Genomic DNA, 26,052 nt, shown 5'->3' with positions numbered 1-26,052 from the left:
GGGAGCTCCCTTCTGCCTGCTGTCTTGAAACCTGGAGGCTCTGGTAGTGGCCCCATCTTTCTCTGGGGCTTCTTGCTTCCCACCGATACCATCCACCACCCTAGGAGAACTGTCATCTCTCCCTCCCGTCTCAAGCCTGGACTGGAGAGAGACTGAGGAGAAGCCAGACTAGGGCCAGGACAACCTGGCATGGGGATCTTTAGCATGTTTGAAGTTGCTGGCATTCTCAGCAGGTCCTCGGGCCCATCCTTTTCAAGAGAAGAGATGGCCTCTCTGTTGTGTCCTCTTGAGGACCCCTGGAGCATGAGGGCAGGGCTTCCTGGGTCATTTTCCTCACGCCTTGCCAGGGCCTGGAACAGTGCCTGGCACACAGTGGATGCCCAGTGAATGTTTGTTGAATGACTGGATGGGGGGCCTGTGGGACATTTATGTGACAAATTCAGGGAGTAGATGAAGATTCAAGTCCATATTCACCTCAGATTCAATTCAGGAATGAGTTTGGGCAGGGCCGGGAAGGTCACAGATGCATGTAATTGATGCCCAGAGAGCGAGAGGAGCAGGGGCCCAGGCAGGTCACAGCAGGAGTAAAGCAGGTAAGATGCGGTGTCCTTTCAAGTGAGACATCCCTAGCATATTAAACACAGTATCTTTCGCTTCCACAAAGAAATGTACTCTCTCCCACTTCTCTTGAACCGTGAAGCCCTCTCAGTCCATCCTTGGTTTCCATGGATACAGGTGAGCAAGAGCACAGGGGAAGATGGTGAGAGCTGCTGGGAGCAGTCTGGGGGGAGTCTTCTGGGGGCAGCCACTCTCGGCCCCAAGCAAGGGCCACCATGTAGGAATGCCCAGCTGTGCCAAATCTGACAGTTTACCAACAGAATCCAGAGATTCAGACTTTTATGTGAAATCTGGCTTTTGGATGTTGGCAATTAAGTTCAATTCTTTTTTAACCTGTTACAAAAATAATAAACATGGAACAAATCCAGCATGAGGACAGCAGGGGAAGAAATGAGAGGCCAGGAAGCAGCAACATCCCAGAGGAAGCAGACAGATGACAGCCTCTGGAGAGCTCAGGGCAGGGAGGCAGGGGCAGGGCAGGAGTGTTTCCAGAAGTTGCCAACAGTGTCATCTAGGCAGATAAGGCCAAAGAGTCCCCATTGCATTTCTCAACAAAGCGACCATGTTTGCCAGATCAGTTTAGCAGAGAGCTGGGGCAGCAGGGTGAGAGGAACAAGGGGGAGGGCTTGTGAGATGTGGAATGAGAGGAGGTGAGAGAGTGTAGACAGCTCTTCAGAGGCTTGGCTGTGGTGGGCCAGGAGGAAGCTGGACCACTAGCAGCCAGGGGCAGCTGGACAGCCCAGATGGGTGGAGGGAGGAAGCTGGGAGGCTTCTGCCCAGGGAAGGTGGTTGAAGAAGGGGAAGTTGGGGGAGGGGGTGGACAGGGAGGGGAGGGTGAGGAGCAGAAAGCTGGGGGCCCGAATCTCAGGAAAGAGGAGCTAGCCTAGATGGAAGTAAACACAAGCATGGGGTACTGCTTTGAATGCTCCCTCCCTCTGCCAGGAACCACAGAGCGATAGCTTATATATAATTTAATCATATAAAATCACATAAAATCATATAAAATCAAGAGGGATGCAATTAAAGGCATGTTTCAGATGAGGGAACTGAGGCTCGGAGAGTGAAAGTGACCTGTCCAGAGTCCCCCAGCCAGAATGGCCTGGGTCTGCTGCTCCAAGGATCAAAGGCTGAAGTGCTCCCCACTGCACCTCCCCAAAGAGCAGCAGGGATCACGGTGTTCCAAAGCTGGGGTGTGAGGCTGTGCGGGTGGAGGCTATGGGGACTGGGAAATGTCCTTGTGCCAGGCAGGGGAGGCCATTAGCGCCCTTGGAGAGTACAGTCTCCAACCGAGGGGGCAGAGCCCCACGGCGGGGGCATGAGTGGGCAACTGGAGAGGCGGCAGGCAGGGGAGGGGCTTTTGCCAGCTCTGAGCGGTTTGAGCTCATTTGAAGTCAGCGGGGAGAGAGGCAGTGCAGGGCGAGGGACTGTTCCACCGGAGGACAGAGTACAGAGAACTGATGATTCTGGGGCTGCCTCCTCAGTGCCAGGTCCCACGTGGCCTTGGAACATTCACAGTCCTGTGGGCCCCTCCAAGCAGCCCGGCTAGGGAAGGGGAGCTGAGGCCGTGGGCTGAAGGGCCGGGCCCCACATCACACAGGGACCAGCTGCCAGGCTGGGATTCCAACAACCCTGTGAGTGGAGGAAGGGCCCCTCCCTAGCAGGGCCTAGAGGAGGTGGGGACCAGGGCTCCAGGGGCCACAGTGGAGCAAGAAGCTTGCTGGGAGTCTGGGAAGAACTCGGGGGGGGGGGGGGGGGGGGGGGGCCGCGGGGGGGGGGGGGGGGGGGGGGGGGGGGGGGGGGGGGGGCGGGGGCCAGCCCAGGGAGATTGTGCGGTGAGGTCACCACAGAGTGGCCAGGGAGGGTCCTCCCTCTCAGGGCTGGGGCAGGGCGGGGCACCATAAGGCCAGCTCAGCTTTCACCCACGTCCTTGCCGCAGACAAAAATGACTACTACTTGGGGATTAGGTAGATTAGGAAGGACTCTTTCAGCTGCCATTCAAACTAGTTTTAGCAAAAACAGGGAGAATTTGTCTCATTTAACTGGAAAGGTCAATGACAGTGGGAGTCTCTCTGAGCTTGCTTTCTCCCTCACTCTCCATCTCTCAGCTCTGATTTCTTCATGCTGGCTGTATTCTCAGGTGGGTCTCCCCATTTATTGGCAAAGATGCCCCTCAACAAGCCCCAGGCCCACATCTTGCCAGCTCAGTAGCCCCAGTGGAGCCTTTCTTAATGGTTCCAGCAATAGTCTTAGAGCTGACACCCATTGGACTGACTTGGGAGACGTGTCCCTCCCTGAAGCAGTCTCTGCATCTGCCCACCGGCCTGGACTACATGCTCCCATCTGGAGCCTGCAGTGGAAAAGCAGCCAGAAGACAGTGACAGGGACACTTAACCATGGACATCCACAGCACTGGGCACACTTCCTCCCCTCCGAGTCCTGGACCACCACCACCACCACCACCACCACCCCCCAGCCCTGTGAGTCCCACCCTCGTCTCTACAGCTGTAGCCTCAAGAACTACTTCTGACCAAACTCTAGGCTAGGCCACACCCCCTGGAAATGAGGGTGCTAGGAGGGGAAGCAGGGAGAGCCTGTGGTGTGAAGTGACATGGGACAGACCTGGGTTCCCATCCAGACTTTGTCACTCACCAGCTGCACGCCTCAGGGCAAGTCACTGCCCCTCTCTGAGCCTCAGTTTTCCCATCTGTAAAACAGGAATAGCAACCAACACATCAATAGCATCTACTATGTGCAGTTGCCATTTTAAGCACGTTCTACTTTTTTTAAATCCTCAGACACTATGAGGTAGGCACCATCATGATCATCCCCATTTTATAGTTGAAGATGAGTGAGACGAGAAAGGTCCAGCAATGAGTCTAAGGTTATACGGTTGGCAAAGTCTGTGCAGTGACAGCAATGGACTTAGCAGGAGCAGAGCTAGTGTGGTCAAGTGGCTGGCCCCACGCCAGGGGCCGATGCCTGGGAAATGCGGGGAGCACTGGAGTGATGATGGGTACTCTTGAAGGGGTGCTTGGTTGGAACTTGGCAGAGGCAGGGTGAGGGCAGAGAGGCTCTACCAGCTGGTGCTGACCGCGTGCTGAGGCCAACATGTCAGCCTTGAAACCTTCCCTGAGAGTTGTGGGGAAGCACAGAACGGGAAGATGGGAAGATGGGAAGATGGGTGTGGAAGGTGGGAAAGCCAGGCTTCGAGGAGGAGGGGAGGGGTTTCTCACCTTTTAAGCCTCCATCCAGTCACATTTTATCCTTATAAGTCATCAAAGAGGAAACTCAGAGACGGGAAGCCTTTTAGCCAAGGTCACACAGCCAGTGACCAGCTTCTGGATCTGAATCCTCCCTCTTTCTTGTCTTTTTTACTCCAGGAGCCACAGGACCAGCCTCCCAGTGTGGAGGGGAACTTTCACTCTAGGGATGGGAGACACCCAATATGTTAGTGACGTGAAGGGTGATCAGTGCTGGGAGTGGGAGACATGAAAGCCTGGTGGGGGGACCTCCAAGGAGGCACTGAGACCCACCCATCAAGGCTGGGCGCATGGGTCTGTTTCAGGGGTAGCAGGTGGCTGAAGAAAGGCAGATTCACAGAGGAGAGGGAGATCAGTGGTCACCTTCCTCCCACTGGTAAAGGAAACTGAAGACTATGATGGGGCCACTAAATTTGGCAACTTAAGGGTCCTTAGTGCCCCTGGCTGGAGCAGTGCCAGGAACAACAGGAGCAGGAGGAGACAGATTGCAGATCTACAAATTATAGGATGCAGGTGATATGGAGGGGTGAAAGGTAAGAAGACCAGAAGGAGTAGGCTCCAGGGCATGTAAGCAGGGAACCCTCTTTTCTCTCCCTGAAAATAAAGAAAACGGGGCATGGGACATATGAGGACTCTGTACTATCTTTGTAATTTCTCTGTAAATTTAAAACTGTTCTAAAATTAAAAGTTTATTTAAAATTATAGATGGCAAAGAGGTGAGAGTGGGGTGGCTGGAGAGAGTTTGTAGGTGGCTGAGGGGAAGCAGAAATTTGAGGAAGGGAGAGTATGCTTATTGGACTTCTGTTTTTTGGATGTGAAATTGAGTGAGCAGGAGGCTGGGGAAGAGGAGGTGGTGGGGAGTTCTGAGCTGGGATACGTCAAGGGGAGCAGGAGGGGAATGAGGCCTGAGATCCCTCTACCTACCCCTCCCAGGCACCCCTCAGCCCTAATCCGGTCTCCTTGCTCCCCAGAATCCCACTGATTCTGCCTGGGCCTTGCTCCAAGTGGGGGCTGTGGAGAAACTGCTAGGGCCAGGGATCCATGGGCATAGTAGGTGCAGAGTTCCCCAGGCAGATGTCTGTGAAATTCAGGGGGTTTGAAGAGGTTATTCCTACTCTAAAGCACTGGGACTCACTGCTGATCAACGCACACTGATCTCCTTCTCCTCTTGGTGTAATTGATTACCCAACTCAGAACTCAAGAGGCCCAGCTGGGGATCACCTCCTCCTCCATCTCCCAGACTGGACCAAGTAAAGCTTGCTTGGTTCTGTCACCTCCCCCCAGAAGTTGGGGGTGGGAGGCTTTGTAGGAGGTGGAAAAGGCTTCTTAGAGCTGGGGAGGGTTTCAGGGTCCCACCTCAGCAAGGTGGAGATGTTCCAGGAGGCCCTGGCAGTGGTGCTCACTCCCTGTAGGGGACTTCTGTGCCCAGAGCTTTGGGAAATAAAGGTGCAGAAGGCTGGCCCAGTAGTGTCCTTGGAGGAACCCTGCCCTGGGAGTCTGGGGTTAGATGCTGCTTCTGGAACTGTACTGGGGATTCCTCCGAGAGGCCTGAGCCTTGGGAGAGAAGGCAAAAGAATTCCTAGGCTGGCCCCATCTGAGACAGCACTGGGGGCAGCTAGTAAGGGAGGGGGTGCCCAGAAGCAGGGTGGGGCAGAGACGGAGAAGAAGTTGGGAATGCTGGGGTACTGAGCTGGATTGGGGCTGGGCATGGTCAAGGAGGCAGGGATGGAGGGGTGTGATTGGGAACTGGGAACCCCACGGGAATAGGGTAGGCTGGACTGAGGAGGGTGCTGCTAGCGAAGGCGGATTGTGAATGTGTGGAGGTGCGCACTGATCATGGGGTTGGGAGTAGGCTGGGAAAGAAATGGGTTGGATGTGGGGTGGAGACACAGATGGCAATGGATAGTGATGGGGATGGACTAGGAGTGGAACTTTCAGAGGTGGATATGGGCTGCAGATGGGCCAGGGTGGCTGGTCCAGTTGGGTTGGGGTTGGGGGTTGGGACGGAAATGGACCAGGGATGGGGGCTGAGGCTGGGGCGGGGAGAAATTAAGCACGGAGTGGGGCTGGGCCCGGTTGGAATGAAGTGGATTTGGGACTGGAACCAGGAGCTGGAAAGGACAGGGGTGAAGCCGGGCCTGGGTGGTGGCTGCAGACAGGGATCGCGGTGAGGTGGGGTCGCCGCGGGGTATGGGGCTGGGGAAGCGGGTGAGCGCCTACACTGGGAACACGGTAGGCGAGAGTTTGGGACGTGGGTGAGCCGCGCCTGGGGAGCGGAAGGGCAGATCCGCGGCGGGGCGCGGCGCGCAGGGGCTGTGGGTGAGGGGCGTGGGGGCGCCCCGGGGCAGGCCGGGAAGGGGGGGCGGCCCTCCCCCCTGGGCCGGGCCGGGGCGGCGCTAGGACCGAGCGCGCGGAGGGAGCGAGCCGGGCGGAGCCTGCGCCCCCCGCCCCCCGCCGGCCGGCTCCCCTCCCCCGGCCGCTGGCTCGTTCCGCTCGCAACGCTGCAGAGGCTTCGAGGCGGCGGCGGCGGCGACTCCTTCTTTCCTTCCCTCCTCCTCTGGACGTCCGTCCGTCTGTGCGTCTGTCCGTTCGGCCTCGGTCCGGCCAGCAGCATGGCCGGCGTCAGCTTCAGCGGCCACCGCCTGGAGCTGCTGGCGGCGTACGAGGAGGTGATTCGGGAGGAGAGCGCGGCCGACTGGTGAGCCCCCCGCCCCCCGGCCCCTTTGTCCCCGCGCCGCCGCCGCCGCCGCGCCTTTGTTTCCACCCGGCTCCGCCGCCCTGCAGCCGGGAAGGGAGGGGGAGATCCCGAAATGGTGCAGCGGCCCGGGAGGGCCAGGGAGGGGCTGCCTTTGTGCGCGCCGGGGGAGGGGCCGGGCCGGGCCAGGCGGGGCACTGCCGGGCCCCGAGCGCCCACAGGCGGTCCAAGTCGCGCGGTGGGAGCGGTGGCCGGACGCCGGCCGGGGAGACGCAGGATCCAGATGTGTGGCCCGGGGCCGCATGGCCCTGCGGGAGCCCATCCCCCGCCCTCTGCCCTCCCGCCCTGGGCCCGGGGGACAGGTGTGCACGGGGCGGCCAAGGGCACCTTCGCCCCCTTCGAGCGGGCGAGGACCGGGCGGGGACGAGGCGGGGACCGAGCCAGCGGAGCCAGCGCAGCCTGCCTGGCCCAGCCCGGCCCGGCCACAGCACAAAGGAAAGCTAGGGCGGGGGAGGAGCGGAGCGGGCTGGGGGCCGGGGCGCCCCGCCCACCGGGGGCCTCTCGGAGTTGGAGTGTGATGGAAAGACGTTCACTGCCACATAGCAACCACCAAGCGACTCCTCTTCCCCTCAGGGGTCGCGGAGGAGGCAGAGATGAGTCCTCCTCTCCCCGACCCCGAAGGGGGTTGCGGGGACTAGACCGCAGGGCTGGGAGATGCCATGGGGACTGAACTGCCTGGCGAGGTGACCAGCTGGGGTCCCTGAGGGGAAGCTCTCAGGCGCACAAGTGTGGAGGGAGCCCCGAAAGAGGAATGAGAGAGTGAGTAGATCCAATGAGCCCCTAAGCTTCATGGCCCTGTGGCCAGAGGCTCTCAGCTCCTTGGTGGGGGAAAAGCTGAACTACCGTCTCCCCCTTCCCCTGCTGTTGTCTTCCCCTGAGCTGTGGGAGGGAATGGACCACCTGCTCTCGGGCTGGAGTCCGCTGGGGGGCAGGAAAGCAAAGGGGTCCCACACTACCCCATTCAGGAATCCTCTTCCTCCAAAATACTCTCTCCTGGGACAGGTGCCCTTTCTGTTCTCTAGGCCTGATCTTCTCTTGGAAGGCAGGAAACTGAGGCACAGAGTGAGGATAGGTCTGAGGGACCTCACTTGGGCTGGCTTCACCCTCATCCTAGGAGGGCAGTGGGGTAGGGACACTGCCCTGGGGGCTGGAGGCCGGGCGAGATGGCCAGGCGTCCATGCCATGGTACTGCAGCACTGGCGGGCAGCCAGGCCTGGAGGGATGGACGCGGGAGACAAGCTCTCATGTCCTCCAGGTCAGTCACAGGAGAGGCCAGCACAGGCTAAGCCGGCAGGCGGCCCACCCTTTGTCCCAGCCCTGCCCCAAGGGGGCTGAGATCATGGGAGGAGTTCAGGACAAGGGGCCGGCTTGGCCCAGTGGAGGAGCTAGGCTTGGGATAGGGGGCCTTGCCTGCAGAGAGGCACAGCCCACCTTAAAACCCCCCTCTCGCCCTCTGGTCTGGTGTTTCTTGTCTACCATCACCCCATTTCCCTCTAACCTCCTAACAGCAGGGCTCTGGCAGCCCAGTGCAGGGCCACACAACCACGGCTGGGCCACATTCTGCTTAGCAGAGGCCTGGGCTCCCACCTCCCAGCAGCATCCATGTGGCCAAAGCAAGTTATTCATCATTGGCATGCGTCACCCCCCATCTGGGTTGTGTGTGGGGGACACACACATACGTACACACGGACCCTCTCACACACACACATTTGCTCACTCCCGAGGGCCTAGATAGCAGGTGTGAGGGTCACATCCTGCAGAGTGGGGCATGAGTGCCCCCAGCGCCCAGTACAGAGCCAGGGGTACAGTGGAGTCTCCAGACTCAGGGCCAGACTCTGCACTCAGAGGCCAGAGGAGGGCATCTTGGGTATAGCTGCTGTCTTGGTCAGGGGGCTTGGCACTGCCCTCCCTTACCTTGCCTCCTAGGGGGAGCTCACTCCTAAGTGGCGGAGCCTCTGAAATGGACCACTGCCCCGGCTGTGTGCTCACTGTGTGGACCACACACAAGTGTCTGCTCCTCTCTGGTCCTCTTGAAAAGAGAAAGGGGATGGGACTCCGCCATATCCGGGACCCCCAAGGCCCTTCCAGCTCTGACATCCTGAGAGTGGGATTGTCCTGAGGGGTCCACGTGCCTTTGGTCCCCCACCTCAGCTGAATGCAGGATCTCCTTGGACTGGCTGCATTCCAGCCCCACCTCACCCGAGTCCAGTGTCTCTGGCCTGGGTGGCTTCTCAGAGTCCGTGTCAGTATCGCAGATACCTACCGGGGCTGCCCTGTGCTGGCCCCGGGACCCAGGGAGTGAGAGGTGTTGGTTTGACTGAATCGGATGTCTCCGCCTCACACAGCTTGCCGTGAGAGGCATTGTCTGTCTCCAGGGGTTGAAGCTGGAGAGACATGTAGATTCCTGGGCCCCCCATCCTGACACCTTGTGGCTTCACCAGCTCCCACCCATTCAGGCCTGGGCTGCCTCTGATGTGTTTGAGAAGCCCAGTCGAATGAGATGTGGGGTGGGCTCGGAGGCTTCTTGCCATCCCTGCTGGGGTATGGTAAGTGCTCTGGGGAGGTGCGGCTTAGGGCAGGGCTTCCTTGGGAGCTGGCTTTGGGTCCCTGAGGGATTTCAGCCAGGGGTGGGCCAGGACGTAGAGAAGTAGGACTGGCCCTCCCATGGAGGGAACCACATATGCAGAGGCCCCCCGGGTGGGAAACATCTAGAATTGTGTTTGGGATCAGGGAGCCATCCAGCATCCCAGGTGTTTGGTACGGATCTGGAGGTCTAGTTGGAAAGGCAGGCGGGGGCAGAGCTCAGGGTTTGAAGGCCCACTGAAGGCTTTGAACTTAGGCCTGGTTTCTGCCAGGGCTGTGGCTGTTAGCAGGAAAGGTGGCCAGAGGTGGGTAGGTAAGGGTTGAGGATGGAAGGGGTCCTTGGCAGGGCCGGTGTCCCTGGGCCCTCAGAGAGGCTGACAGGGTGTCCCACGGAGGGGTGCTATGTAGAGCAGTGTCTGGCACCCAGGGTCTTTGAGTTCTGCCTCTGTTTCTGGTCTGTGGAGTGGAGAGGGGCAGACCCCTGCTTCTCTGAGGGCCCTTTGTTCCCAGTGGTGGGTTAGGGTAGCCAGACAGGTGGTGGGACAGCTGTGTTGAGAAGCAGCTGCCAGGGTTGGGGCCCAGGCAACAGTTGGACCGGGAGCTTCCCAGCCCCACAGCCCACCTGTGTCCCTTTCCGGAGGGAGGGCTCCCGGAGAAGGGGGGGTGGGGGCTAGGGGGCCATTTGGCCCTGGCAGTGACTTGTGCTGACCTCACGAGACTGGGCCAGGCCTTCCTTTTCCTTTCCTCCTCCCTCTCTCCTCCCTCCTCCTCCCTTCCTCCCTCCTTCCCTCCTCCTCCTCCACCCCCCTCCTTCCTCTTCCCGCTCTCCCTTCCTCCCCCTTCCCTCCCTCTCCCCCCTTTTTCATTTTTCTCTTCATCCCTTCACTTCCTTCCTTTCTTTTCTCTTTCTTCCTCCTCTCTCCGTTTCTCCCTCCCTTTCTTTTCTCCATCACCCTGCCTCCCCTTCTTCTAGCCCCCACCCTCCTCCACCTCCCCTGCAAGTAGGGAAAGGAAAGCATGGGGAAGGGGCTTGAGACCTCCTGAGCCTCCAGGACAAGGCCCTTCTCCCTTGCCCCACTGGGTTTTCAGGAGGAGACATGTCTGCCTTCCCTTCCGTGACATGGATGCCGTGCCGGTGCAGCTAGGAAGAAAACGCCAGGGCAGAAAAAGCCAGGGAGGAGGGGGAAGGAGGAAGGCTGCTAGGGTCAGCTTTCTGGTGAAGCTAAGGCAGAAGGAAAGGCCAGCATTCCCAGGAGGCCAGGGCCTTCTCAGCTCTGGCAGAGGCCTAGGAGCCGGAATGCCAGGAGAACATGCCCACCAGGGGTCCGAGTCTGGGCAAGAGTGACCTCGGCGACCTCATCCCCATTTCTGAGAGGTGGAGATTGAGGCCAAGGGCATGTCCCCAGGGTCCTTTGTGTTCAGGAGAATGTGGCTGGGGTGGGCCCCAGCATGTGCCAATTGCCAGGTTGCCATGGTTACCGAGGGATGCCCAGCAAAGAGAGCACCAGGTTCTCCTCCCCCTCCCTTGCAATGAAGGGGAGGGGCGGTGGGTACTTGAAGAACACGCCAGGTAGGTTCCCAGCGCCGGCCAATGGGGGCTGAGGATCGTGGTAGCCAGGGAACGGTAACCAAGGAACCGTCGCCTTGGAGTCTCCATCTCACACCCGCTCACTGGGTTCTAGGCTGCCAGGGCCTGAGCTCTGAGAACGGGACACATGGGCTCCCTCAAAGCCAGCGACCAGGCAGTAATTTTTGCCCCCTTGCCTACTCCCCACCTGACTCGAGCCTCCCTCTACCAAGTCCCAGGCTGCCCCCCACTGGGCTCCAGCCAGAATTGGTGCCTAGCCCTGCTGTCATGATGACATGGCAGTACTGGACCAGAACCCTTACTCCTGTCCTGCCTGCTCTGGGTCCCTCCTCCTCCCCAGGGCCATCCCCACCCAGAATTGGCGGCCTGGGCCCTGTCAGTACTCTGAGCCATCCCTCCCTCTCCCCAGGGCTCTGTACACATATGAGGATGGCTCAGATGACCTCAAGCTTGCAGCATCAGGAGGTAAGAATTCCAGCCATTCCTTTGCCTTTTTCTCCACCCCCTCCTCCGGTTGTTTTCTTCCCCACCCTCCTGGCTCTGGGCCATCTCCCTGCCTGCAGCCAGCCAACCCACACTTGTCTGCCTGTGTCCTTCCTCCAGCCATCCCAAAGATCCTCAGGGTGGGGAGGGAGGGAGCCTTGCTTGTTCTTTGATTATGAGAAGACTGAGCTTCAGAGACGGAGAGTGACTTGCCCAAAGTCACACAGCTAGGGAGGAAGGGGCCTGGCAGGGATGGCCCAGATCACATCCACTTTCTCCGGAGCCCAAGGGTTTTATTTTACCTCACTGGGCATAGCACTGTGTGAGAGGTGATGATGTGCAAAGAGTGAGACATGGGATGTGTGAAGAACAAACACTTCCGCAGTCCTAAATCGGGCCCTGGGGGATTCAGAGACAAAGCTTGCTCCTGCCTATTGTCCCTATTCACACCAGCACAGAGCTGTGGGACCTCCAGATCTCTGGGTGTGCCTGGCAGAGCCCATGAGAGGAGTCTTTCCTTCGGGTTCCGGGCCCTTTGCAGGGTAAGGGCTCAGGAGATGGGGAGTCTTGCTTGATACCCTCCTGATTCCCCCAGATGGGGGTTTGCAGGAGCTCTCCGGCCACTTTGAGAACCAGAAGGTGATGTACGGCTTCTGCAGTGTCAAGGACTCCCAGGCTGCTCTGCCAAAATACGTGCTCATCAACTGGGTACGCAGCTGTGGGCTGGGGAGGGGGGAAGGGCCCAGAACAGGCCCCCTGCTCCCCGCTTCTCCTGCTGTCACCACCAGAGAGAGCTCCACTAGCCCTTTGGGAAGAGAGCCCGGGGCCTCAGGCTGCTCCCCCTCTTGTCCTTTCCCGACCCCCTCTTTGCTGGGTACTTTGCAGGTTGGTGAAGATGTGCCTGATGCCCGAAAATGCGCTTGTGCCAGCCACGTGGCTAAGGTGGCTGAGTTCTTCCAGGTGCGAGTGGGGCCAGGGCTTGGGGTGGGGCCGGACTCCCAGGGGCAGGGTCTGCAGGCTGGTGGTGGTCACGGGATGGAGCCGTGCCGCCTGAACACGCCTTCTTGCTGCAGGGTGTCGATGTGATCGTGAATGCCAGCAGCGTGGAAGACATAGATGCGGGTGCCATCGGACAGCGGCTCTCCAACGGGCTGGCGCGGCTCTCCAGCCCCGTGCTGCACCGTCTGCGGCTGCGGGAGGATGAGAGCGCCGAGCCGGTGGTCAGTGTGTGCCCGGGGCGGGCTGGCCTGCCAGGGCTTCGTCCGCCCCCTTCCTGCCAGTCAGTCCTCACCGTCTGTGAACGGGAGCTCCCAGAGCACTCGGCCCGCTCCTCGCGCCCACTCATGCCAAGCTGTTTGACTCTGCAGGGCACCACCTATCAGAAAACTGATGCAGCTGTGGAAATGAAGCGGATTAACCGCGAGCAGTTCTGGGAGCAGGCCAAGGTGTGGACCCCGCCCCAGCTTTCAGGCTGAGCTGCCCCTCCCTGACCCCGCCCCAAGGCATAGCTCTGGGCTCTGTCCCCAAGTCCGTCCCTTAAACAGCGAGTCCTGTCTTGTGTGCTACCCCGGCTAAAAGAGGGAGCCCTTTTGGCCTTAAGCCCATAAGGCATAATTCCCAGAACCAGAACCTCCCCGGTCCTGGGTTGGGGATGGGCTGGAGGGGCAGGGGCGGGCCCCAGCTCAGGGCCTGCACTGCCTTGGTGTGGGGGGTTGCAGAAGGAGGAAGAGCTGAGGAAGGAGGAGGAGCGGAAGAAGGCCCTGGATGAGAGACTGAGGTTTGAGCAAGAGCGGATGGAGCAGGAGCGCCAGGAGCAGGAGGAGCGGGAACGGCGCTACCGAGAGCGGGAACAGCAGATCGAGGAGCACAGGTTGGCCCTGCCCCACCCTAGGCCACCTGCTCTGGCCTTGTGCAGACCCACCCTAAGGTGTGCATGCCACCTTCTTGTTCCAGGAGGAAACAGCAGACTTTAGAAGCCGAGGAGGCCAAGCGGCGGTTGAAGGAGCAGTCTATCTTTGTGAGTTTTTAGCCAGGGCTCCCGGTCTCCTGGTGAGGGGATGTGAGAATGGTCCCTGTGTTCCTGGGCCTTGGGAGGGGGGCCTGGAGGGGGGGGATGGTTATCAGTGGCTTGGGGACAGTTCTGGGTGTTCGGAGTACCTCTGCATGGGCACGGAGTGTCATAGAGTGTCAGGCCTGTCACCCAACCATGTGGATCTCTGTTCCTTGGCTGGGGAAAGAGACCTCTTTGAGGAAGCTTGTTCTGTAGACTGAAAGAGAAAATCTACCTTGACCCAGACCCTCACTGACCAGGCGCCCCCCCGCCCAGTGGAGCCTGAGAGGCTGGGGTGGATTAGACAGGCTTCCTGCGCTTTGGGGGCTGGAGGCCTGGCCCCCACCACAGTTGTGCCGCAGAGCCACATGAATGAGTTTGGGCCAGCGTTCGGAGCACCTGTGCACATGTGTGTGTCGTCCCAAGGGTGCTGTCTGACCTCCAAACCTTGGGGTGGCCCACAAAATTGTATTGGAGTCGAGTCTCCATGCTTTGAATGGAATTTTGTATTTCTGAAATAGCGAAGGTCATTCAGGCTGGAGCGTGGTATAGTTCTGGATGGGAGGTGGGCAGTTCTCTGGACGGGACTGTGCTGACCAGCTGTGCCATGAGGACCCAGACAGGAGGCTGGGAGGGCGAAGACCAGACAGCCCTGCAGCCCCTGGCATGAAGTCACGCCAGCCCTGGGGGTCAGACGCCGTGCGGGTAGTGAGCTCCAGCTGCAGCCATTCATTCGGCGCATCTTTGCCGCGGGTTAGAAACAGTGGCGGACAAGGTGGGCAAGACTTCTCACAAAAGTAATTGATGAAGCAAGTTTATTTTGAATTGTGCCAAAATGTCCGTAGAATGGGCCATCTTCACCATTTTGAAGATTAATCTTAGTGGCATTAAGATTCCCAACAAATTCACATCGTACAGCTGTTACCAGTTTACCTCCAGAATTTTTTTTTGTCTTCCCATACTGAAACTCTGTCCGCATTAAACATTCACTCCCCATTCTCTCCTCCCCCAGACCCCTGGCAATTGCCTTTCTGCTGTCTGTGAATTTGACTACTCTTAAGTACCTCATTTGAATGGAATTGTAATTTTTTTTCTTTTTGTGACTAGGTTATTTCACTTAGCACAGTGTCTTCAAGGTTCATCCACGTGTCAGAATGTCTTCCTTTTTAAGGCTAATAATACTCCATTGTATGAATACGCCACATGTTGTTTATCCATTCAGAGAAAGGTCACTCTGAAAAAGCGTATTTTGACAGAAAATTTCACACACAGGCACCCCAAAGTTGAAAGAATAGTATGGTGAGTCCCCTGAAGTGATCACTCGTCTTCACCAGTTGTCAGCGCCTCAGGCAAAGTCTTAAGGTCTCACACCATTGTATTATAGTCTCATCCGGCCCTTCAGGTGTGGCTCGTGTGACAGTGACAGTGGATGTTCTAGCAGGTCAGCATGGTGACCCTACAACTTCAGGCCCTCTGAAGAAGGTCCCATGTGAGAACTTTGGAATTTAGAACCATAAAATGCTTTCCCGTTGCTTAAGCTGTCGTTCTGCTTTCTCTTCTCTGTGAAGAATTGCATTCCTTGTTTGAGTTCCCTTTTTGCGTGGGCTGCCAGGGAGCTCCCATGTATCTGAAAATGGTCAGACCCAGCGGTGTCTTTGACCCTATGATTAGCGTATTGATCTCACTTTCCTACCCGTAGCCCAGTTTGTTTCAATGTTTTGTACTTTGTTGGTAGTTCAGGCTTTTGTGGTGAGCTTGCCTCTAGTCCTTTCTTTTGAACGAGGCAGAGGAATCTCGTGAGGTCAGCCTAGGCAGTGCAGGAATACCAGCAAAGGCTGGTGGGATATAATTTATGGGAAGGCAAGGAGCCTGACTAGAGCCCAGTGGGCTGAGGAGCAAGGCATATTTGATTGGAAAGAGAGAGCTCGGTCAGAGGAGGACTTGAGATTTCATTCTGGAAGACGCAGAGCTGTGGTTGGAGTGACAACCGTCTCGAGGGGGGTACTTGGAAGGGCCATTCTCTTAATGTATCCTGAGGGAAAAGTTGAAGTCTTAGGTTACGTGTGCAAAACAAAGAAGCCCTGTAACTTCCCCGCCATACCCTTGGCACCAGCCCCTCCCGCCCCATCTGCCGCACTAGCAGCAGGTGCAGCACTGGTTCAGAAGCCGTGCTGTAGGGAGTGCAGGTGAGCAAACGTGCGCCAGCTGACCCTTGTGCTGGCCGCTCATACGCAGATCCGACTTCCCGGTCTGTGTCACCCACAGAGGATGGGGCAAGGATCCCGGAAAAAGGCAGTTAGGATACAGTGTAACCTGGGGTGTGTGCCTGGACCGCCTCGTGGAGACCCAGAAATGACCTGAATGGGCGAGGGAGCTCTTCCCCAGGAGGCAGTGCCCAAGCTGAGGCTGGAAGCGGGAAGAGTTGGACCTGGGGTGGGAGTTGGGCATTTGGGGCAGGAGAGATTGAGCTCCTGTGCGAAGGCGTGGAGGGGGGAGATGGTGTGCCTGTTCCAGGAACTGTGACCACATCGTGCTGAGTGAGACTTTGTGGCTACATCTTACAGGGTGTGTGGGTGAGTCAGGGCAGGAGGCGGGTGTTAGAGCGGTGACAGGCCAGATCAGACAAGGGGAAAGGGAACGTGGGACAAACAAGGGGCCCCATCTACCTTTACTCCTGGGGTTGCAGCCTCAAAACTGCAGTGCAGTTAGCTGGTGCAGTGCAATAGGGAATGGTGGGGACTGCAGTGAGCAGGTCATTTCCGGGGTCCAGAGAGAGAGCTTGGTCAGAGGAGGACTTGCACTTTCATTCTGGAAGATGCAGAGCTGTGGAGTGACAGTGCAGGTGGAGAGGGAGCTCTGTGACTGGGTGGTGAAGGGAGCAGAGGTGCCACCTCCAAGCCCCTTCCTGCCAGGTTGTGGAGAAAACATGGGGCCTGTTAGAAGGCCAAGAGCTCAGGGGGAGTGGGGTGCCCAGGACACTGTCCCTTGGGTTTCCAGGGTGACCAACGGGACGAGGAGGAAGAGACCCAGATGAAGAAGTCCGAATCGGAGGTAGAGGTGAGAGCTGGGAAGAGGGCACGTGAGGTGGGCAGGGCTCGCCTCCGCTGGGCCCGCCCTGACCCCTTCTCTGTGCCCCTAGGAGGCAGCGGCCATTATTGCCCAGCGGCCTGACAACCCGCGGGAATTCTTCAAGCAGCAGGAACGAGTTGCATCGGCCTCTGCGGGCAGCTGCGATGCACCCTCGCCCTTCAACCACCGGCCAGGTAGTCCCAGGTCCCACCCCCACCTGACCCCCACTCCTCAGGTTTGGGGCCTGAGGCTCCCTGCGGCTCTTTCTTGGAAGGGAAGCCTTGCCCAAGGACCCCTTGGAGAAGGCAAGGCCACTCATCGAGTCTGCTTTCACCCCCTGGTTCCGAGGTGGCAGGACTGAGAGGGGCTCAAGCCGGGGTCGGTGTTGGCCTTGGCCGAGCAGCGGGTAGTGCCAGAGGTCATCCGGGCAGCTCTGGCATGGGCTGAGGCACCCCCCTGGCTGCAGGGAGCAGCCCCGCCGGGGTTGAACTAGGTCTTGCTTGCAGGGCTGCGGGTGCATGTGGGGTGGGCTCTGACCCTGGGCCTGAGTTTGAGCAGCCTGGGACCCTGCACCCAGTGCTCGCTGCTGGGGTTCTCGTGGTGCGGCTCCCACCTCCCTCCACAAAGCACCCTTCCGCTCTGTCCGCTGCTCTGCGTGTTTGCCCCTGCTGTGTGCTTGGCCCTGTGCTGGGGTTCCAGGGCTGGGGCCCGCTGTCCCGTGATGCTTAGGGGCCAGCTTGGTGTGGCAGGCTCATTGCTGTGCGTGCCTGGTGCTGGTGGGAGTCATCTGATGGCTTGAGGCTGTGGCCTAGCGTGGCTGATTGTGCGCCCTAGCTGAAAGCAGTTTGGACGGCTAGGGCCGGCCCTGGGGGCGGGTGAGGCCTCGGGCAGGGGTGGGGGAGACTGACCCTCTCTTGTCCTCTGTCTCTCTCTGTCTGTCTCTCTCGGCAGGTCGTCCGTACTGCCCTTTCATAAAGGCATCGGACAGTGGGCCTTCCTCCTCCTCCTCTTCCTCCTCCTCCCCTCCACGGACTCCCTTTCCCTATATCACCTGTCACCGCACCCCAAACCTCTCTTCCTCCCTCCCATGTAGGTAGCAGCCCCAGGCTTCAGTGGGAGGGGTAAGGAGGGCCCCGCTTCCCAGCAGTGCCCCCACCCTCACTCCCCCAGCCTGACCGCTGATCTCTGGTGTTTGTCCCCAGAGCAGGTACTACCTGCCTCTTTCCCCTGGCCCCGAAGGGGCTCTGACCCCAAGGGGCCTGGCTTATAGGATCTGGAGCTGTGGTCTGGCCCCTGAGGGGCCTGGGGGGGCTCCCAGCCTCCACCCAGACTCCACACAGGAGGTGCTGGCCAGACCCCGAGGTGGACAGTCCTGGCCCCACCTGGCTCCCAGGCCCTCCCTGACCAGCCTGGGGGTTTGTTCCACAGGCAGCCACCTGGACAGCCACCGGAGGATGGCACCTACCCCCATCCCCACCCGGAGCCCATCTGACTCCAGCACGGCTTCTACCCCTGTCACCGAACAGATTGAGCGGGCTCTGGATGAGGTCACGTCCTCGCAGCCTCCGCCACTGCCCCCGCCACCCCCACAAGGTGAGTGAGGGGCTACACCCTAGCTGCCCCAGGGCTCCCACCAGTCCTTGGGCTGGGACCCCCACGTGGCCATGGTAGCACCTCCTCGGGGATCTGAGTCAGCCATCACCCACGTTGTACTGCGCTGGGGGTGCCTATGGCCGGGGGGAGCCCTGGTGTTGCGGTCAGACCCGCCGTCTCTCAACCTCGGCGTGTCTCCCTGGCACGGGGATCCGGCCTTGTCCCGGGGCTGCCGAGCAGCTGAAAGAGCCTAGGAGATCGAGGGGCAGCAGGGCCCAGGGGGTGTGCTGGAAGGTGCTCTGTATGGAGCCCTTCATGGAAGCCTCCTCCCCTGGAAGCCGCTGACTCCCCAGCGGGTGGGCAGAGCAGAGTAGGGTGGCTGTCCCCAGGCCTGCGTCCTTTCCTGGGGGAGCTGACCACCTGTCTGTCCTCCATGTGTGCTATGACAGAGACCCAGGAGCCCGGGCCCGGCCTGGATAGCGAAGAGACCAGCAAAGAGGCCAGAGCCGCAGCCCCTGAGGCCTGGGCCGGCCCCGGGGAGGAGCCCCCACAGGCCCCGGAGCCTCCCCGGGGGCAAGGCAGCCCCACGGAGGACTTGATGTTCATGGCAGCTCCAGAGCAGGCCGTCCTGGCTGCCCCGCTGGAGCCTGCCGCGGCCAGTGCCACCGCTGCTGACGCCCCGGCCGCGGAGGCCGTAGAGACCGACACTGCCACTGCTCACACCGCTGTTGCCACCCCCGTCAGCCCCGCCGCTGCCAGCCTCATTGACCTATGGCCTGGCAACGGGGAAGAGGCCTCCACAGCCCAGGCTGAGCCTCGGGTCCCCACACCTCCCTCGGGTGCCGAGGTCACTCTGGCAGAGGTACCCCTGCTAGACGAGGTGGCTGAGGAGCCACTGCCACTGGCAGGCAAAGGCTGTGCCAACCTTCTCAATTTTGATGAGCTGCCTGAGCCGCCAGCTACCTTCTGTGACCCAGAGGAGGAACTAGAAGGGGAGCCCCTAGCTGCCCCCCAGGTCCCAACTCTGCCCTCCGCTCTAGAGGAGCTGGATCAGGAGCCAGAGCCAGAGCCCCACCTGCTGACCAATGGCGAGACCACCCAGAAGGAGGGGACCCAGGTGGGGCAGGGACAGCCTGGTGGGAGGGGTGGCGGTCAGGGTTCTAGCAGGGGGGTACCCCCTTTCTCTGTGACCCACGTTATTGGAGGGTCATTCCGTTCTTCCTCTTTGGGCCAGCTCTGCTTTTTTTGCCCAAGGCAGGTATATGTTTCCCTGGAAACCACTGATGGAATCACTGGTTGCTGGGGAAACGAGCTCAGGCCTGGTAGGTCCGCCCTAGTCATCCTGGGTGGGGCCCAGTGACCTGGAGCTTTCCTCCTGCAGGCCAGTGAGGGCTACTTCAGCCAATCACAGGAGGAGGAGTTCGCCCAATCGGAAGAGCCGTGCGCAAAGGCCCCGCCTCCTGTGTTCTACAACAAACCTCCAGGTAGTACTGGGGTGGGCGATGGGGGGATTCCGGTAGGGGTGCTGGGTTCAGGTGTGAACATGCGCGTGCACGCACGCACACAATCAGTTGGCGGTGCTGGGTTGAAGTGTGTTCGCATACACACACAGCCACAGCTCCCAGGGGTTGGGGGACAGCCGTGGATCTGCTGGGCAATCACCTTAACTCCACTCCCTTCCCAACGTCACAGAAATCGACATCACCTGCTGGGATGCAGACCCAGTACCAGAAGAGGAGGAGGGCTTCGAGGGCGGTGATTAGCGGTGGCGCCCGCCCTCAGGCTGCCCTTGCCAAGGCCGCCCACCTGTGCCGGCCTCTGGCCAGACGGCCCGCCGCGCCTGCACTCGCAGCAGCTCCGCCTGGCACCCACTCCGGATTCCGGCCCTGGCCCAGGACTTGGCCGCTTCCCTACCCACAGGGCCCGACTTTTACAGCTTTTCTCTTTTTTTTAAAGTTGATAGGAGACTTGTACAGTTGACTGGTTTTCCTCCCGTTGGTAGTTGAGACGCTGTTGCAAATTCTACCCCGTCCCCGCCCGGTCCAGATTGTAGCTCTTAGTCCTCCCTGCTCATTCAAGCTGGCCGGGGTGGAGGCCTCACCCTACTTGGGGCCTGGCGTCGGGGGAGCTCTGGTGGGAAAATGCCCCACCTCTTTTCCTAGTTTTATGTTTCTTGGAAAAATATCACTTTGTATTCTCTGTCCAGGGCTTCAGATATTTTGCACGAATTTTAAAACATGGCAATAAATGGCTCGTGGGCTCTGGCTCCCTGGGACCCCCTCCCTGCCCTTCTCTTGACCCCTCCCCGCCTGGCCCAAAGGAAGTAGGCCCAACTGGGGCCCCTCAGCTTCCAGGCCCTTTCCTGCCCCCCTCCTGCTGGGCAGGTCCCAAGCTGGAGGCCCTAGGCGAGGATCAGGTCAGGGCTATTGGTGGGGCCCGGGGCTTGGGTGGCCCCTCCCCAACTCCTCCCTCTTTGCTTGGGTTCCTTTTTCACGTTCAGTAACTGTTTTTTGGAAAGCACAAACTTCTGTAACGGGTCGTGCTCATGTCTGTTAATAAAGAAATCCAGATCCCTTCGGGCCTGCTGCTCCGGGCCTCCAGGGGCGGATCTGGGGTGTGCCGCCTGCCCTGATCCCGATTCCCAACTCTTCCCACCTCCAAGGTCACCGGGGCTGCCTTCACTGTGATCTGATGGGCAGGGAAGTTAGGGTCTGGGGCTCCCACGGGAACCAGCCTATGAAGTTAGGTTCCGCACCCTCAGGCTAGTTTGTAGTCAAAAGGCGCACTCAGGTTCTGTCCCACCAAGGCCCAGGCACGCCTGGCTACCAGAACCTTGGGCGCAAGCAGTGGGTGTCCCCTCCGCTTGTACCAAACCAGATCACACACCTTTATTATCCTCAAAATGTAACAAACGGGGTAAGAAATCCCTCCCTCCCCACCCCCCTGCAGTCCAAGGGAAGCATTTAAAAAGCCCCGCAGTCAGGCCATGAGTCCGCGGGTGGGGCCCGGAACGCCGGGCGCCCCTCTATACGGCTGTAGTCCTCCCGAACAAGGGGATGGAGACCGGCAGACGCCAAGCTCCATGCTCCAGCGGCTCGCGGCTGCTGAGCTCCGAGTCGGTCCAGCTGGGGAAGACCCGGCGGCCACGGTCCGCTTGCAGACAGAGCGCAGGGCAGGGTGGCGCGGGCCGTGGAGCGCTGGGCAGGTGCAGCGCCGACGTGTAGCCCCGGTCCAGGAAGAGCGGCTTGTAGCTGGGCGGCGGCTGCTCCTGTTTCTCCGCGCTGTCACGGCGGCTCAGAAAGGGTGTGACGATCTTGCGGTAGAGGCCGCGCGTGTCCGTGAGCACCTCACTGTAGGGCGGCGGCGGCTCGGCCATCAGCACCGCCTCTTCATAGCACGGTGGCTTGGACATGTCCGATTCCGCTGCAGAGTGGGAAGCGATCCGAGCGGTGAGGCCACCCGTCCCCGGCCTCCCGCGGAGGCCTTGGCCAGCCGCCAACCCCAGGCCCAGCCCGCTCCCTCCAAGGTTCTCGGGGAGGCTGTCCACTGGAAGCCTCGCTGGTCAGCAGTGACCCCGCCCACCCTTAGTGGCCCGCGTTGCCCCGGGCGGAGGTCAGGACTCACCTTGGCGCGGGTAGCTCCAAGGCCGCGGCGGCACGGAGAGGTGCGCCGGCGGTGGGTGCGGAAGCGCGTGGTGGTGTGCGTGCGGGTGTGCGTGTGGCTGCGCCGGCCCGTGGTGCAGCAGCGGGTGAACGTGCATGTGCTGATGCGCGTGCGCCGGCGCCTCGAGGCGGCCGCGCTGCGGTGGTGGCGGCGGCGCCAAGCCTGGGGGGCTCCCGGCCAGGCTGCCCTCGAGCTCCAGGGGCTCCAGCTCGAGGGCGCGCAGGTTCTGCTCACGTAGTCGCTCCTCCTGGCGCCGTTTGAGGCGGCGGCGCAGGAAGCTGCAGAAGCAGCAGAGTAGGACGATGAGACCCCAGATGAGCCAGAAACCGGCGAAGCACGTGAGGAACGTGTAGGTGCCCTGGGACATAACCATGGCGGCGGCGGGGCGGCGGGTCCTCGGCTGCTTCACTGGACACTGGGCTCCTCTACGTGACCCCGGGCCCGCGCCACGCTCCCAGGCGCCGCCAGCGTCACTCGGGGACCCGCGGCCGGGGGCTGCCCGCGACGGGGCTCAAGTTGTGCTCGGGCCGGCGGGGGACAGCAGCAGCGGCGCCCGCTCCTTCCCATGGCGCCGGTGGGCGCGCGGGCCGGCCTCACCCGGGGCCGCGCGGGACCTGTAGGACAGACACAGGGCGCGGTGAAGGCGCGCTGCAGTCCCGGACGACTTCCCTGCCCGCGCCGGTGCCCTGCGCAGTTCCGGGGAAGCCTCCTCTGCGGGAACCCCCACACTCCCCGGGGGGCCCGTGACGTCACCGAGGATGATGACGTCACACCTCGAGGTTTCCCCCGGTAGGGTTTTCCCGGATCTGAGACCCGGCCGCCGCCGCTGCGGAGCCGAGGGGACTCCAGGCGGGCCAGCAGAGGGCGTGCGAAAGTCAGACTCAGCCTCAGTGCGCACGGGAGGTTCGCCACCCCAGAAGGTACCCCAGTTCGGAAAGGGTTGCAGAGGCCAGTGGATAGACCCCCCGGGGCGCTGAAGAGGCGTCTGGGGGCGGTTGCTGTGCGGCCGGGAAAGGGTGGCCCACCTCCTACAGCCCCACAAGCCGCCCACCGACGCCCAGCTTCAGCCCAGTGCATGCGCCTGGCAGCCCCAGGCGCTCTAGGCCTTGTACCCGCTCCTACCCCTGGCCGCCCAAAGCATGGAACATCCAGGCCCGCACTGCGGCCTCCTGGCTGTCGCCGCTCTCGTAGAGGGGGCTCAGGCGGGGTCGTTCCTGCTGTTACTGCGTGCCACTGGCCTGCCTTTGTCTGCACCGCCAGGCGTGGGCCGTTCCCTCTTCCTTTCCTCTGGGTGCCTCCGCCTGTCAGATCCCAGCTCCGTCTCCGTTTCCCCAGCCTCCTACCAATTCGCAGCCCCGCTCGGCCCTACCCTTCTAGCTCCTGTGCGCGGTATCGCTTCCTCTCAATTCCTTTCCGTTTCTGCAGACGGTAGGAGAAGTAGCTCGTTTGCTCCTGTATCACCTGGTCTCTCATCACTCCAGATGGGCATGTCTAGTTCTGCCTCCTCCTCTCCACAGCCAGGGTTTAGAGGGGAACCTTGCATCCCAAGAGGTATGTAGGAGGGAGCCCTGACTGCCGAGTGACGGGTGGCAGGCGACTGTTCACCACCCCCACAGAACAGAAGTGTGCCCTTCTTGAATGCCTTCTAACTACCCAGGGCTTTCACATACAACCCTTTGGGATAACTATAGTTATTCCTATTTTACAGATGAGGGAGGGGGGAAAGCAATTAGCTGTGTAAATGGCAGATGGCAGTGCCTTAATCTGAACCCAAGCCTGGCCACAAAACCCTAGCCAGGGGTGGGAGGGTGCTGCTGCTTGAGCTACTTTGTGGGCCTCTTCCAAGAGCCCCATGGACCCCCCCACACCCACTTCCTCAGCATGTCCAACGCGCACACACATTTAGCTCTGGGGCCACGGTGGGCCTGAGCCCCAAGCAGGGGGCTCCACATCAAGCTGTCTCAGACTGTTCTGACAGCAAGCTGGGGGGAAGCCAGGCCAGAGGCCACCCCACACTTCTCCCTAGATGGCTCCTGTCTGATTCTGTGGCTGCCTTGTGCCATGTGCCACTTGGTCCCCGTGCCAGTCCCTTTCTCCTGGGCCTGTGTTCCAGAACAGACAATGGCAAGAACAATAGTTCCACCCGCCCCCTCCACAACCCTACCATGAGGCTGCCATGGCGACGCAGCCCAGATAAAAACACGATGCTGCCAGTCACTGGGAGTTAATTAAATCTGTTGTTCTCCTTTTCCTGAGCCCACAGGAATTTTCAGGAATGCTCTGAGGAAGCTGGCACTGACTAGGGGGCCCCTTGGCCTGCACAGCAGGAACAGCTTCAGATCAGAAAAGGTACTTCTGGGGCTGGAGGTGATGGAGTTTAGCTGAATTAGAAATAGAAATACCTGCCAAGAACCGTCTACTGCATGTCAGGCCTTGTTCTAGGCCCTTTCCATTCAGAATCTCATGTGATATGTAACACCACCTGCTCAGCGGGGGCCCATTTGATAGATGAGGAGACAAGCTCAGACAGAGAAATGACCTGCCCCAGGTCACACAGCTAATAAGGGGAGGAGCTAGGATTTAGCCTGAGTCTGAATCCAGAGTCTGTCAAAATACCTTCCCTTATGTGGCCACTGGAATGTAGACGAAGAGCCCGGTGCGTGTGAGCACCTGGTACGTGAGGACTTGGCAGCCATAGAGACACTGGGCCAACTGGCCAAGTTGGAGCCAAAACACACTTTCCTGTTGCTTCCCAACAAGACCCTGGCACTTCCGGCCACCAGCCCTCAGCTCAAGAGTAGGAAAAGGCAATAGGGTAGAGAAACAGGATGGCAGCTCCAAGGTTAACAAGGAACAAAGGACAGACTCTGGCGTGAGGGGCCCAGCTCAGCTGACTGGGCATTAGGGTGCATGGCAGCAGGCCACACCCAAGACCCCCGAGGTGCCAATATGGCTCCTCAGCCAGGAGGCAGGAACCATTGCCGTATTTTACAGATTAGGCCGCTGCAGGTCCGAGAGGAAGGCTCTCTGATGTCACACTGGTGCCAATACCCAGTTTGAGTGGGCAAGGGTTTGATGCTAAACACTCCGTCCTGGGCTGCTCCTTCACTCAGTGGTGCTCTGGCAGGCCCAGAGAGCATGGATCCTGCCTGAGGCCTCCCTCCTGCCTTTGTCTAGCCCACAGGAGTTGCTCAGTACATCTCATCTAATCCACAGTAGGTGCTCGATACATAAATGTCAAGAGAGTCATTCAGACCTTCCCAGATGCTCTTCCTGACAGGCCAGGCTTCTCTAAGCTTCCTCCATGCTTCTTTGCATGCTCCTGCCTGTCTGAGGAGCCCTTCCGTACAGACCCTGCCTGCAGCCATACAGCTTCCCCATCCCCTCCAGACTGTCCAGGGCAAATGCTGCACCTGTCCAGTTCCAACTGTGTGCTAGGGCTGGTGCCCCCACATGGACTCCTCCTTAAGTCTACCATTTTATGATTTGTTTCTTCATTCTCTTTTCTTACCTTCTTGCAGGTTATCTGAACATTTTTTAGGATTCCATCTTGATTTATTTGTAGAATTTGTGAGTGTATTGCTTTGTATGGTTTTCTTAGGCCATGCACTCACTGGGAGTATAGCAGGAGGACAAAAAACGAGACCCCAGGAGGTGAATATCTTAAGCCCTATGATGCCAGTTTCCTTGTCAGTGACCATGGTGAAAACTGAGCTAGTTCATGCAAAGGATTTGGAGATGCCCAACAACATTAGTGCTGCTGATGGTGGCTTCTGAGCTGGGGACGCCGAGATGTGTGTATCCTTAAGGCACTCTGCCTGAGGGCTGGACATCACAAATCATTCTCAGGCATCCTATAAACTACGTTAGCATTCCTCACATTTGACAGATGAGAGCACTTGGCTCACAGGGATTCAGTGGTCCCCCAAGGTCACACAGATTTCTTATTCTGGGGCCTGGCACACTGCTGGGGGCACCTACCACATTGCTCCTCTGCATGATGAACCCCAGCACTCCAGTCTTAGACCCCAAAGATCTATTGGATCCTTTATCTCAGTAAAGGGCCCACCATTCACTCCATCCACTAAATCCTGTTCTTTTTACAGGGCGCCTGGGTGGCTCAGTCGGTTAGGCATCCAACTCTCGATTTCGGTTCAGGTCATGATCTCAGGGTCATGAGATCGAGCCCTGCGTCAGGCTCTGAGCTCAGTGTGGAGTCTGCTTGAGATTCCCTCTTTCCCTCTGCCCCTCCCCCTGCTCACGCTCTCTCTCTAAAATAAATAAAATCTTTAAAAAAAAAAAAAAAAGTACAGGTGCCTGGGTGGCTCAGACGATTAAGCGTTTGCCTTCGGCCCAGGTCATGATCCCAGGGTCCTGGGATCAAGCCCCA

General features: G+C 59.5%; 2 protein-coding genes across 7 annotated transcripts; one reads left to right on the top strand and one right to left on the bottom strand.

Annotated features, from left to right (window-relative positions):
* Window positions 1-5,767: 5,767 nt before the first annotated feature.
* DBN1 (drebrin 1) lies at window positions 5,768-20,696 on the top strand. 6 transcript variants are annotated; one of them, XM_032403821.1, is made up of 16 exons: window positions 5,768-5,818; window positions 6,490-6,576; window positions 11,214-11,269; window positions 11,883-11,995; window positions 12,173-12,247; window positions 12,361-12,507; window positions 12,655-12,732; window positions 13,006-13,157; window positions 13,241-13,304; window positions 16,335-16,394; window positions 16,477-16,600; window positions 17,358-17,495; window positions 17,835-17,999; window positions 18,449-19,116; window positions 19,381-19,483; window positions 19,692-20,696. In XM_032403821.1, the coding sequence occupies exons 2-16, from the start codon at window positions 6,491-6,493 to the stop codon at window positions 19,760-19,762; spliced, it is 2,100 nt and encodes a 699-aa protein (XP_032259712.1). In that variant the 5' UTR covers window positions 5,768-5,818; window position 6,490; the 3' UTR covers window positions 19,763-20,696. The 6 variants fall into 6 exon arrangements, with proteins under 6 accessions (XP_032259712.1, XP_032259711.1, XP_032259715.1 ...); XM_032403820.1 differs by lacking the exon at window positions 5,768-5,818 and having other exon boundaries at window positions 6,328-6,576; XM_032403822.1 differs by lacking the exons at window positions 5,768-5,818; window positions 6,490-6,576 and adding an exon at window positions 7,168-7,392.
* A 182-nt stretch (window positions 20,697-20,878) lies between these two features.
* On the bottom strand, window positions 20,879-22,257 carry PRR7 (proline rich 7, synaptic). The gene is made up of 2 exons (XM_032403830.1): window positions 21,624-22,257; window positions 20,879-21,422 (listed from the first exon to the last, which is right to left on the bottom strand). Exons 1-2 carry the CDS (start codon window positions 22,033-22,035, stop codon window positions 21,025-21,027), a joined length of 810 nt encoding a protein of 269 aa, XP_032259721.1. The 5' UTR covers window positions 22,036-22,257; the 3' UTR covers window positions 20,879-21,024.
* Between the last annotated feature and the right edge of the window lie 3,795 nt (window positions 22,258-26,052).

Source organism: Phoca vitulina, unplaced genomic scaffold (assembly GCF_004348235.1).
Source record: "Phoca vitulina isolate PV1807 unplaced genomic scaffold, GSC_HSeal_1.0 scaffold6, whole genome shotgun sequence".
NCBI lineage: Eukaryota > Metazoa > Chordata > Mammalia > Carnivora > Phocidae > Phoca > Phoca vitulina.
The sequence above is the reverse complement of the archived record's forward strand: the minus strand, read 5'-3'. Positions and strand labels throughout refer to the sequence as shown.

What these genes read in the sequence shown, in the direction of transcription:
- DBN1 (XM_032403821.1), top strand. Translation starts at nt 6,491, where the DNA reads ATGGCCGGCGTCAGCTTCAGCGGCCACCGCCTGGAGCTGCTGGCGGCG. An exon ending in CCTCTCTTCCTCCCTCCCAT is followed by an intron (nt 17,496 to 17,834) that starts GTAGGTAGCAGC and finishes TTTGTTCCACAG; the next exon opens with GCAGCCACCTGGACAGCCAC. An exon ending in GTTCTACAACAAACCTCCAG is followed by an intron (nt 19,484 to 19,691) that starts GTAGTACTGGGG and finishes CCAACGTCACAG; the next exon opens with AAATCGACATCACCTGCTGG.
- PRR7 (XM_032403830.1), bottom strand. Translation starts at nt 22,035, where the DNA reads ATGGTTATGTCCCAGGGCACCTACACGTTCCTCACGTGCTTCGCCGGT. An exon ending in TTGGAGCTACCCGCGCCAAG is followed by an intron (nt 21,423 to 21,623) that starts GTGAGTCCTGAC and finishes CCCACTCTGCAG; the next exon opens with CGGAATCGGACATGTCCAAG.